Source organism: Salmo trutta, chromosome 17 (assembly GCF_901001165.1).
Source record: "Salmo trutta chromosome 17, fSalTru1.1, whole genome shotgun sequence".
NCBI lineage: Eukaryota > Metazoa > Chordata > Actinopteri > Salmoniformes > Salmonidae > Salmo > Salmo trutta.
Window position 1 is genome coordinate 39,879,062 of NC_042973.1, and position 13,576 is coordinate 39,892,637.

At 42.3% G+C, this 13,576-nt stretch overlaps 1 protein-coding gene across 1 annotated transcript in view; it reads right to left on the reverse strand.

Annotated features, from left to right (window-relative positions):
* LOC115152177 (vesicular glutamate transporter 3-like) overlaps positions 1–13,576 on the reverse strand; it is a 40,009-nt gene that overhangs the window by 1,032 nt on the left and 25,401 nt on the right. Inside the window, exons 6-11 of the mRNA XM_029696754.1 lie at positions 7,663–7,749; positions 4,840–4,982; positions 4,375–4,524; positions 3,525–3,657; positions 2,240–2,350; positions 32–159 (exon numbers count right to left, since the gene is read on the reverse strand). Coding sequence (XP_029552614.1) covers positions 32–159; positions 2,240–2,350; positions 3,525–3,657; positions 4,375–4,524; positions 4,840–4,982; positions 7,663–7,749 — 752 coding nt within the window. The remainder of the gene's footprint in view (positions 1–31; positions 160–2,239; positions 2,351–3,524; positions 3,658–4,374; positions 4,525–4,839; positions 4,983–7,662; positions 7,750–13,576) is intronic.

Sequence of the window (13,576 nt, forward strand, 5' to 3'; positions counted from 1 at the left end):
AATTTGTCTGTAATGTTGAATGTTACAATACCTTGTGTTTAGTCAGTGCTCCAACGATAAGGGGGCACACCATTCCAGACAGTGTGCCAACGCCATTGGAGATGCCCATTAGGATACTGGCATAGCGAGGGGCAATGTCCAAGTGGTTTACGTTGAACCCTGGTTATACAGTAACAAGTACAGTCCATCAGAGTAAATTGTTCATGCCACTGTCAAATGATCTTTGGGTAATTAAAAAGGACAACATGAAATCCCATTATCCCATGTATTATTTATTATTAGATATTGAATACCACACACTCTTCACGCTGTCTCTTAGAAATGTTTTTGGGGTCATCCATTTGGATTAATAAATAACCATTTAGCCAAACAGTAATGTATATGAATACATTTTATTAATGTATTATTATATACACTACTGTTCAAAAGTTTGGGGTCACTTACAAATGTCCTTGTTTTTGAAAGAAAAGCTAAAAATGTTGTCCTTTAAAATAACATCAAATTGATCAGAAATACAGTGTAGACATTGTTAATGTTGTAAATGACTATTGTAGCTGGGGGAAAAAAAGACTTTTTATGGAATATCTACATAGGTGTACAGAGGCCCATTATCAGCAACTATCACTCCTGTGTTCCAATGGCACGTTGTGTTAGCTAATCCAGGTTGATCATTTTAAAAGGCTAATTGATCATTAGAAAACCCTTTTTGCAATTATGTTAGCACAGCTGAAGCAATAAAACTGGCCTTCTTTAGACTAGTTGAGTATCTGGAGCATCAGCATTTGTGGGTTCGATTACAGGATCAAAATGGCCAGAAACAAAGACCTTTCTTCTGAAACTCATCAGTCTATTCTTGTTCTGAGAAATGAAGGCTATTCCATGGGAGAAATTGCCAAGAAACTGAAGATCTCATACAACGCTGTGTACTACTCCCTTCACAGAACAGCCCAAACTGGCTCTAACCAGAATAGAAAGAGGAGTGGGACAAGTACATTAGAGTGTCTAGTTTGAGAAACAGACGCCTCACAAGTCCTCAACTGGCAGCTTCATTAAATAGTACCCGCAAAACACCAGTCTCAACGTCAACAGTGAAAAGGTGACTCCGGGATGCAGAGTTGCAAAGAAAAGCCATATCTCAGATTGGCCAATAAAAAGAAAAGATTAAGATGGTCAAAAGAACACAGACAATCGACAGAGGAAGATTGAAAACAAGTGTAATGGACAGACAATTCTAAGTTTGAGGTGTTCAGATCACAAAGAAGAACATTTGTGAGATGCAGAAAGAATGAAAAGATGCTGGAGGAGTGCTTGACACCATCTGTCAAGCATGGTGGAGGCAATGTGAAGGTCTGGGGGTGCTTTGGTGGTGGTAAAGTGGGAGATTTATACAGGGTAAAAGGGATATTGAAGAAGGAAGCCTATCACTCCATTTTGCAATGCCATGCCATACCCTGTGGACGCTGCTTAATTGGAGCCAATTTCCTCCTACAACAGGACAATGACCCAAAGCACAGCTCCAAACTATGCAATAACTATTTAGGGAAGAAGCAGTCAGCTGGTATTCTGTCTATAATGGAGTGGCCAACACGGTCACCGGATCTCAACCCTATTGAGCTGTTGTGGGAGCAGCTTGACCGTATGGTACGTAAGAAGTGCTTCAGGAAGCATGGGGCATGGGGTGAAATATTTTCAGATTACCTCAACAAATTCACAACTAGAATGCCAAAGGTCTGCTAGGCTGTAATTGCTGCAAATGGAGGATTCTTTGACGGAAGCCAAGTTTGAAGGACACAATTATTATTTCAATTAAAAATCATTATTTATAACCTTGTCAACGTCTTGACTATATTTCCTATTCATTTTGCAACTCATTTCATGTATGTTTTCATGGAAAACAAGGACATTTCTAAGTGACCCCAAACTTTTGAACGGTAGTGTATGTTATTATTATTATCACTGCATTGTTCAGAAAGAGTTCTCAAGGTAATAATTTCACTGTACTGTTTTACACCTGTTGTGTTCTGTGCACGTGGGGAAACTTTGAAACTTGAACTGAGGCTTATCAAACATAGTTCAGCAGCAGTAAGAGGATACATCTCCAGACTCAACATTTATTCTTGGATTCACAACTTTACAACAGAAACACACAAATAATTATGTCTGTAACCTCATTTGACTGAATAAGGTTATTAAACATGATAAATACATCTAAAATTATGCTGAGCTGAAGCTATTATACCTGAGATGGCAAAGCCACTGAAGCCCACAGCTAACACCAGGAAGGAGATGGCAACACCACGTGTGTGACTGAACCCCACCACCAGCAGCAGAGTGGCTTCCATACCAAAACCTGCAGGGGTCACAGGGCACACAAAGATCAAAGGCTACCTTACCAAATCCTGATTGGTATGCAATGCTTTTCTAGCTTCATCAGCCCTGATACAGTATAATACCCAGAAAACAGTGAACATTCCTACAACATTAGGTAACGTTCCAAGGGAGTCTCAATTTGTTTCAGTTAACGTGACAATATCCTACAAATGTTTTCAAAATGTCCTGGAATTGAATATTAGTAGAAGGACATGAACATTAGTAGAAGGACATGCCATAATAGTTATAAGAAAGTATAGAGTTAAATATACATGTGCGTCCTTTCAGTTGCCAGAGAGGAAGGGATTTCACCATGAGGCCAATAGTGACTTTGAAACAGTTACAGAGTTTAATGGCTGTAATAGGAGAAAACTGAGGATGGATCAACAACATTGTAGTTACTCCACAATACTAACCTAATTGACAGAGTGAAAAGAAGGAGGCCTGTACAGAATAAAAATATTAAAAAACATGCATTTTGTTTGCAACAAGGCACTAAAGTAATACTGAAAACAAATTGGAGTTAAGTGCAGGCAAAATCCTAGAGGACAACCTGGTTCAGTCAGCTTTCCACCAGACACTGGGAGATGAATGTACCTTTCAGCAGGACAATAACCTAAAACCCGAGCCCAAATCTACACTGGAGTTGCTTACCTAGAAGACAGTGAACGTTCCTGAGTGGCCGAGTTACAGTTTTGACTTAAATCTACTTGAAAATCTATGGCAAGTCCTGAAAATGTTGTCTAGCAATGATAGACGACCAATTTTTCAGAGCTTGAAGAATTTTGAAAATAATAATGGACAAATTATTATGCACAGTCCAGGTGTGTATAGCTCTTAAAAGACTTATCCAGAAAAACTCACAGCTGTAATCGCTGCCAAAGGTGCTTCAACAAAGTATTGACTCAGTGGTGTGAATACTTATGTAAATTAGATATTTCTGTATTTCCTCTTCAATAAATTTGAAACAATTTCTAAAAACATGTTTTTACTTTGTTATTATGGGGTATTGTGCGTAGATGTAATTTAATCAATTCTGAATTCAGGCTATAACACAACAAAATGTGGAATAAGTCAAGGGGTATGAACACTTTCTGAAGGCACTGAAGGTACAATGTAAGGGAAATTAATTCCTTCTGTCCTGGGTACAATACCTCCGCAGTTCATGATTTTCCGGACGTTTGTAGTTGACATGATTTTACGACTGCGTAGGAAGTCGGCCAGCTGCCCACCGATTGGCACTACGATGGTCATCACCATGTGAGGAACAGCAGACAGGAGCCCCACCTTTGAGGAGGAACAAGACAACACCCAGAAATGATGGTAAGAGCATGATGCTAGATGATGAGTTGATTATTTGAATCTGCTAGGGGGAAGAAAAAAAAAGTGAACTCTTTGGGGTCCACAGGACCGAGTTTGGGAAATGTTGCTCTAGACCAGTGTTTCCCAAACCTGTCCTCAAGTACCCCCAGCCAGTCCTCCTATTTCATGTATTCCAGAACTAGCACAGCTGATTTAACTAATGAGGAGCTTGATGATTAGGTGACCTTTTGAATCAGCTGTGCTAGTTCTGGAATACATGAAATAGGAGGACTGGCTGGGGGTACTTGAGGACAGGTTTGGGAAACACTGGTCTAGAGCAACATTTCCTAGCACAGCTGATTTAACTAATGAGGAGCTTGATGATTAGGTGACCTTTTGAATCAGCTGTGCTAGTTCTGGAACATATCAAATACGTGGACAGGCTAGAGGTTTGGGAAGCAGTGCTCTAGCTTGTATTGTAGATACATGTGTCATGCAGTTCATTTTGACATTTTCTTTTCAGTATTATGTCAAACATTTCTCTAACATACTGTACTTTCTCTGATGAAAGACATAATCTCGAGGTTGAAAATAAATGATGATCCACTTGAGTCTTATGATAATAAGGGTGTTGTTCCATTTACTATGGATAACAAATTGCAAAGAGATGTGTTAGATCTACACCACACAGAGAAGACCCACCTTGCCGATAGAGAAGCCGAACACCTCCTCGAAATAGGCCGGCTGGCTGATCAGGAGCAGATAGAAGGTCCAGCTACGGCAGAAGTTAGCCACGATGATGGCATAGACAGGCATGGAGGTGAAGAAACGGCGCCATGGAGTCTTGAATTTCTGTGGTGGCCCAGAAATAGGGGATCTGATCTCACTGACAATCTCAGGGCTCAATTTCAGGGGTCAACCTGGGTTATGTATTGCGTTATGTTTTCATTTTCAAGCGTGTCATCGATTTCAGGGGTCAACAGCACTCAAATAGGAAGCCTACTGTTGTTAACCTGGCTTAAGTCTCTTCTCAATCTTGATTATATCTTATATGTGTGTCACAAAACTTCTATAAGTACTTACAAGAGCGTGATATTTGAAATAACATAAATCTTTATTATACTACGCTAATGTATCTGACAGCAGCCAGAGTGAGTTATAGCATACCTCAGTGGCGCTCAATATTTTGACCCCCTCGCCAATGGTGGTCTCTATGTAGATCCTCTCCTCATTGCTTATAGTGGGGTGGGCAGCTGGGCTCCCATAGGCAAGCAGGAGCCAGAAGATGTACCATATGATCCCAAATACACCTGAATGTACAGAAATAAACAACACAGGTCATCACTAATGCTCTTATTGTTATATGGGTATAACAAAAGAGTCTGTTTTTACTAGACTTCCAGATTACGGTTCATATTGTAACTATGAAGCACTTAGGGACAGATTCCTGGTCACAGATTAAGTATAGTCCTGCACTAAAAAACAAGCTCCATTGGGAATCTGCATTGAAAAGGTTTTTTAGTCAAGGACTAGGCTTAATCCGAGAAACCGCCCCTAAGGGCTTTGTTATAGATCATAGAGATGGAAAGACGGCACACCTCATTCATTGGATCATCTCTCCCGCTGACTAGGAAGGAATTCCATGATCCCTCCTGAACCCATAGGAAGTCTCCCCCAGTTGTCTACTTTAAAATTATGAAAACCTTTAATGGTGCTGCCCATGCTAAACAGGCTTTGTGGCAAGTGCACCCTCTTTCCATCTCAATGTACATGTAAGTGATATGGCAGCCTAATTATAACTGGGCATTGACCGATTCTAGACCAAAAACAAAAAAAGATGCTTCATTAGTCAAACAATATGAAAGATTACAGTGCCTTTGGAAAGTATCCAGAACCCTTGACTTTTTCCACATTTTGTTACATTACAGCCTTATTCTAAAATTGATTAAATAAGTTTTTTAAATCTCAGCAATCTACACACAATACCACATAATGACAAAACAAAAACAGGTTTAGACATTTTTGCAAATGTCTAAAAAATAAAAACGGAAATATTTTATTTACATAAGTATTATGACCCTTTGCTATGACACTCGAAATTGAGGTCAGGTGCATCCTGTTTCCATTGATCATCCTTGAGATGTTTCTACAACTGAATTGGAGTCCACCTGTGGTAAATTCAATTGATTGGGAATGATTTGTAAAGGCACACACCTGTCTATATAAGGTCCCACAGTTGACCGTGCACGTCAGAGCAAAAACCAAGCCATGAGGTCGAAGGAATTGTCCGCAGAGTTTGAGACAGAACTGTATCGAGGCACAGATCTGGGGAAGTGTACCAAAACATTTCTGCAGCATTGAAAGTCCCCAAGAACACAGTGACCTCCATCATTCTTAAATGTAAGAAATTTGGAACCCCCAAGACTCTTCCTAGAGCTTTCCGCCCGGCCAAACTGAGCAATTGGAGGAGAAAGGCCTTGGTCAGGGAGGTGACCAAGAACCCGACGGTCACTCTTACACAGCTCTAGAGTTCCTCTGTGGAGATGGGATAACCTTCCATAAGGACAACCATCTCTGCTGTACTCCACCAATCAGGCCTTTATGGTTGAGTGGCCAGACGGAAGCCACTCCTCTGTAAAAGGCGCATGACAGCCCGCTGGAGTTTGCCAAAAGACACTTAAAGACTCTCGGACCATGAGAAACAAGATTCTCTGGTTTGATGAAACCAAGATTGAACTCTGGCCTGAATGCCAAGCGTCACGTCTGGACGAAACCTGGCACCATCCCTACGGTGAAGTATGGTGGTGGCAGCATTATGCTGTGGATATGTTTTTCAGTGGCAGGGACTGGGAGACTAGTCAGGATCGAAGCAAAGATGAATGGAGCAAAGTACAGAGATCCTTGATGAAAACCTACTCTAGAGAGATCAGGACCTTAGACTGGGGCGAAGGTTCACCTTCCAACAGGACAACGACCTTAAACACACAGCCAAGACAACGCAGGAGAGGCTTCGGGACAAGTCTCTGAATGTCCTTGAGTGGCCCAGCCAGAGCCCGAACTTAAAACTCCCCAAGTACAGATGTGCCAAATTTGTAGCGTCATACCCAAGAAGACTCGATGCTGTAATCGCTGCAAGTTGCATCAACAAAGTGCTGAGTAAAGGATCTGAATACTTATGGAAATGTGATATTTAAGTTTTTTGGGGGGGAATAAATTACCAAAAATGTCTAAACCTGTTTTTGCTTTGTCATTATGGTGTGTTGTGTGTAGATGAGGATTTTTTTTAAAGTAAATTTTAGAATAAGTCTGTAACGTAACAAAATGTGGAAAAGTCAAGGGGTCTGAATACTTTCCGAAGGCACTGTAGTTAGGTAGGAATCCCAGACAGGAAAACGTTAATTTCAGTCAATTAATCATGTGATTAGATCACGAGAGCTATAGAAATGATACTGAAACGCAGCAGGCACAAAGTATCTTATGAGATTGTGTGAATATCTTAATCAAACAACAATTAAGATAAAATTGACAAAACAGACGAAGCAAAGAAATTCGAGAACAATCTAAGACCGGTGTAATACTAATGACATAATGACCGTGGTGCTTTGCATGTCACACTAGTGACAACTAGTGTAATGCATGGAATGTTGCTCAAATGGGAATCACCCACCTACTGTACTTTATCATAGTTGGACCAGGTCTTGTGAAAGCTGTTCTAAAGTCATATAAGTAATTAAGTTGAGAATGAATATACATTTAGAAACTCAAGACACTTTTCCCCCCTATCTCTAGTTAGATCATAGACATCTCCCTGTTTTACAAAGATCACTATCTTTGATCATCTCCGCCATCTAGAGTACCTGAACATCAGTGCACCAAAACTCAATATGCAAACCTTAGTATGCATTCCTGTATGAAAGAATTGTAAATCACACCTATACAATCCACATGGGTTCAATTTAGCAATTTAATATTGATTTTTTTAAATCTTACCATAGATATAGAAGACTGAGGGCCATCCAACGAACTGAACCAGTACTCCTGCTAAAGGCATGGCAATCACAGCACCTGCATATGAACCTGGAAATAAAGAAAATGGAAAACATCAACATGCCACTGTCGTAGTTCTCTTTGGTCAGCATCTAAATGAAACCCCAATAAAATGACTAAGTAGTGATGCCCAGGTACCAAAACTAGCTTTGACTGAAAAAAAGCTTTGACTATGACATGATCATTACTCCGCAGCCCCTCAGCAACTCTTCTTCATCACTAGAAAAGTACTACTATAAAAAAGTATGAGCCATGAATCAGCCATGAATAATCTCAGTAAGTGTAAATGTCATGCAACAGCAACCCTATTGGATTCATCAAATTAGGACTCATTGGTACCATCCTTGGGAGAGGATGTTTTAATATATATTTTATTATCTGATGGCCTTATAAACACTCTCCATTTAAATAGGCCGGGGAGCAAGCTCCTTCAGAGTGAGCAGGTGAAGTGTATGAGGGCAATCTTTCATTCAGAAGCGATGCCAAAAGGGTTTGGAAGCACCGGTTGTCATGGCACCAGTTTATTATGAAAGATGGCTGTTTTAATGCATTTTCGGGAGAGAACAACAGCCGACTTCTGCAAAACAAAACCACCTCAGTAACACATCCTTTTAAGGGGTCCTTATTACAGTGTAATTACATATGTAAGTATTGTAATTAATTGTAATAATTCTTAAGTTACACTGTATAATTACAGAGATGTAAACTAAGGCTTGTTACCATGCTTGTTACAAATGTTCAAGTTTCTGATAACATCTGAACACACCCTTTTTCATCCTGAACAAACCACATTATAAATATTAGCCAATTTAAAACCAACCACCTCATTGACACAACATAAGCTATAAAGGGCTCTGGAGTATGATGCCCAGGCCTGGTCCTGCTTTCATTTGAAATGCATGGAAGCTTATGAGCGCTATGGGTTTTACATAAATAAATAGTTTAAATTGTTAAATTTGACATGTAAAGCAATGGTAGCTAAGGAGGGCGGGGCTTGACAAAGGGTGAATTACTTTATTAAGCGTCAATCAAACATTTTTAACACATTAATAAACAGTTATGGCCAAAATTTTGGGATAGTCATTCAGTGCTTGCCAAATCGTGAGCCTATTAAGCTTGGTTAAATAATGGTTTATAAATGCACTTAAAATGGACATAAGACAACCCCTTATTTCATCATGTAACCTGGCAAGGGTTTCACAGTTGAAGAACATTCTCACTTCGGATGCATTGGTGCACTTATTTATTTATCCCAGGAATTAAGGAATCTTAATTAAGGCACTACAGAGGGTAGTGCGTACGGCCCAGTACATCACTAAGGCCAAGCTTCCTATGTTTCAGGACCTATATACTAGGCTGTGTCAGAGGAAAGCCCCAAAAATTGTCAGACTCCAGACACCCAAGTCATAGACTGCTTCCGCACGGCAAACGGTACCGGAGTGCCAAGTCTAGGACCAAAAGGCTCCTTAAAAGCTTCTACAAATCATTTTGTAACATTTTTTACATGCTTTTTTCTGGATTTTTTTGTTGTTATTCTGTCTCTCACTGTTCAAATAAACCTACCATTAAAATTATAGACTGATCATTTCTTTGTCAGTGGGAAAACGTACAAAATCAGCAGGGGATCAAATACTTTTTTCCTTCACTGTATAGGAGACAAACACGTCCACATAGGAGAGAGAAGGTCGGTTTTCCATGCAATTTATTTTGCTTTTTGGATACAGAAATTGCGCTGGACGATTTAGCATAGGTAGTTAGCTAGCTAGCTAGCATTCTACCTATGCTAAATCATCCTGCACAATACCAAAAACTAGCTAGCTAATGTTAGCTTGCTAACTTAATTAACATCCACAGACTTTCCATGCCTTGATAGCTAACTTTAGCTAGCTAGCTACCTACAGCTGGCAAATAGCTAGCTAGCTGGGCTCGATCATGGTCTTATCTTCCCTGAACCTTGTTCTCAAGGTATCCATTCCCAGGGGTATTAAATGAGACACACCAACATGCTAACGTTAGCTTGTGTCAACACACCTGTGAATAGTTCCTTTTCAAAGTAAACACTAGCTAGCTTATTAGTTTTAGCAAACACCATAAGTATTATGCTAGCTGGATAACACAACAACTTGCTATGTAGCTAGCCCTAGCTATAGGCTTAAACCCTAAAACAACATCTAATAATGTTAGCAGAGATATTGGAGGAAGTTTTCTGTACTGTCTCTGATGATAGTTAGCTAGTAGGCTAATTGTCTTTGCTATATTGTCATATACATTAGCTACATTCTGTTTCTCTAGGACACCTTTCCCATTGGGTCTCAGACTCCAGGATTGGAAAACACAGAAACAGATAAAAAAAACAGATGTTGTCGATTTCCATTGTTACTTGTAATGTTAAAAAGGGGAGAAAAAGACAATCCCATTTTCTCTGAATTAGCTAGCTAGCTAGGTTGCTCAACATACTATACGGTGCAGATTTCAGTCAACACAAAAAAAATATTTTATGTTATTGAGTAGGCCTATATCTTTGTTTATTCTAATTAATCAAATTGTGAATCCAACAATAAAAAGCTGCACTATTTTGTAGTCTTTTTACATGTTACAATAAAGTTGACTTAAATTAGAAGCTCATCTTTTGGTTGTTTTCACTTGGTAATGAGTAGTAAGTACATATATGGTATATGGTTGACCTATATCTGATCTGTTTTTGTAAACTCAACAAAATTAACCCAGATTATACACTTTTTTTTTGGGGGGGGGACTGCTAGCAATAACATTGAGTTGACAGGTAAGTTATTCGAGCCTATTGAGCCTCCAACCTTTCTAACCTTGGACACCCAGCGCATCTGTCCATGAGAGATTACCACCTTGTGACAGTTGTTACTGAATCGGATGCAGCTGAGAAGAAATGAAACACAATATTTGTGAATGTAGTGGAAACTTGCCCATTTGTAACAAGCAAGGCAACAATCATTTGTTGTTACAAATCTATAATTACTGACTGCAAATGCCACCAGTTACATGTTGTTATTACAGAGTAACTATGAGTTATCACAATGAACTACAATACTTGTTACAGTGTAAATACACATGTAATAACATTGTAATAAGGACCCCATAAAATGAAGCGTTACCACAACTTATCCCATCCCCATTTTCAGCCATTTTACCACAATGCTAAACATCTCTGGACAGAGAACAATGAGATATATATTCAATGGCTCGATTAGGGTTGATTGTGGTTATGGGTATAACAGAAAGGCAGGCAGGGTATTTTTGAATATCCATTCGATTTACTAAATTAATTAGATTTTTGCACTTTCACCTGTGAAGTTCATCATAATTTATTTAATCTGTAGCCTAACAAACTGCATGGTTACCAGAGTCGTAGTGGGGGGACCACACACCATATAGTATATTATTGATATCTTTGCAAGGGGGAAGATGGTGGAGCCCCATATTATCAATATTTGCGCACCACCATTTCACACATGATTCATTTTACAGAACAAAAAGATCCCACCATGTCAAACAAACAAATGATCTGTCGGTGTTTAAAATTGTTCCTTAAAATCTTGTTTCCTGTCACGGTTGCCGTCGGTGAGGGAGGACCAAAACGCAGCAGGTATGTGTATGCTCATTTCGACTTTTATTAGCTACAAAATGAACGTACAAAAATAACAAAACAGAAATAACGATCGACAAAACAGTCTGGCAAAGCATAAGGCTTACACACAGAACAATCACCCACAAATACCAAACACAAACACACCCTACTATATGGGACTCTCAATCAAAGGCAGATAGACATCACCTGCCTTCAACTGAGAGTCCCAACTCCAATTAACCAAACATAGACATACACTCACTAGACTCTACATAGAAATACCTAAACATAAACCAACACCCGGAATTACTAATCAAACACCCTTTTTACAAAAACACACCACCCTGAACCACATAAAACAAATACCCTCTGCCACGCCCTGACCAAACTACAAAAACAAGTAACCTTATACTGGCCAGGATGTGACAGTACCCCCCCCCTTAAAGGTGCTACCCCAGAAGCACCTTAACAAAAAATAACCCCAAGCAACACCAAAAGAAAAATTCCCCTTTTCTAAAGGGAGGGAAGGGAGGGTGGCTGCCATCAACGACGGCACTGTGCTACACCCCCCCTCCCCAACCCACCTATTTCTGGAGGTGGCTCCGGCTCAGGCCGTTCCAGGTTGTCTGGGCAGTCTGGCAGCTCGGGACAGTCTGGGCAGTCTGGCAGCTCGGGACAGTCTGGGCAGTCTGGCAGCTCGGGACAGTCTGGGCAGTCTGGCAGCTCGGGACAGTCTGGGCAGTCTGGCCGCTCCGGCAGTTCAGGGCAGTCTGGCCGCTCCGGCAGTTCAGGGCAGTCTGGCCGCTCCGGCAGTTCAGGGCAGTCTGGCCGCTCCGTCAGTTCAGGGCAGTCTGGCCGCTCCGGCAGTTCAGGGCAGTCTGGCCACTCCGGCAGTTCAGCGCAGTCTGGCCACTCCGGCAGTTCAGCGCAGTCTGGCCACTCCGGCAGTTCAGCGCAGTCTGGCCACTCCGGCAGTTCAGCGCAGTCTGGCCACTCCGGCAGTTCAGCGCAGTCTGGCCACTCCGGCAGTTCAGCGCAGTCTGGCCCCTCCGGCAGTTCAGCGCAGTCTGGCCACTCCGGCAGTTCAGCGCAGTCTGACCACTCCGGCGACTGTTGACTGGCGGGCAGCTCCGACGACTGTTGACTGGCGGGCAGCTCCGACGACTGTTGACTGGCGGGCAGCTCCGACGACTGTTGACTGGCGGGCAGCTCCGACGACTTGACTGGCGGGCGGCTCCGTCGACTGTTGACTGGCGGGCAGCTCTGACGACTGTTGACTGGCGAGGCTGGGTTTACGCACTTGCAGGCTTGTGCGGGGAGCGGGAACAGGATGAGTCGGACTGGGTTGACGCACTTCCGGGTCCGCACGAGAGACAGGAGCTGGAAACCCAGGGCTATGGAGGCGCACAGCCGGTCTAGATCTTACCTCCTGCACAACCCGCCTTGGCTGGATGGAACTAGTAGCCCTGTACGAGCGGGGTGCTCGTACAGGGCAGACTGGGCTGTGCAGGGGCCTGATGGTAGCCGTGCGTAGAGCGGGAGTTGGGTAGCCTGGTCCTCGGAGGCGTACCGGCGACCAGATGCGCTGCGCAGGCATCCTCCTACCAGGCTGGATGCCCGCTCTAGCACGGCACCTGCGAGGGGCTGGAATAACTCGCACCGGACTGTGCGTGCGTATGGGTGAGATAGTGCGCTTCTCAGCGAAACATAGCGCTCTCCACCCCATACGCTCCTCCATATAACCACAGGTAGCTGGCTTCCGGCTCTTCCTTCGCCTAGCCAAACTATCCGTGTGCCCCCCCCAAAAAAATGTCTTGGGGGTGCCTCTCGTGCTTCTCCCTCAGCGCGTCTCTGGCCTCGTACCACCGCCTCTCTGCCTTGGCTGCCTCAATTTCCCACTGCGGGCGGCGATACTCCCCAGCCTGGTGCCAAGGTCCGGCCCCGTCCAGAACTTCCTCCCAAGTCCACTTCTCCCGCCAGTCCAACTCGAACGCCGTCTGCTCCTTCCTCTGCTGCTTGGTCCTTGAGTGGTGGGTGATTCTGTCACGGTTGCCGTCGGTGAGGGAGGACCAAAACGCAGCAGGTATGTGTATGCTCATTTCGACTTTTATTAGCTACAAAATGAACGTACAAAAATAACAAAACAGAAATAACGATCGACAAAGCAGTCTGGCAAAGCATAAGGCTTACACACAGAACAATCACCCACAAATACCAAACACAAACACACCCTACTATATGGGACTCTCAATCAAA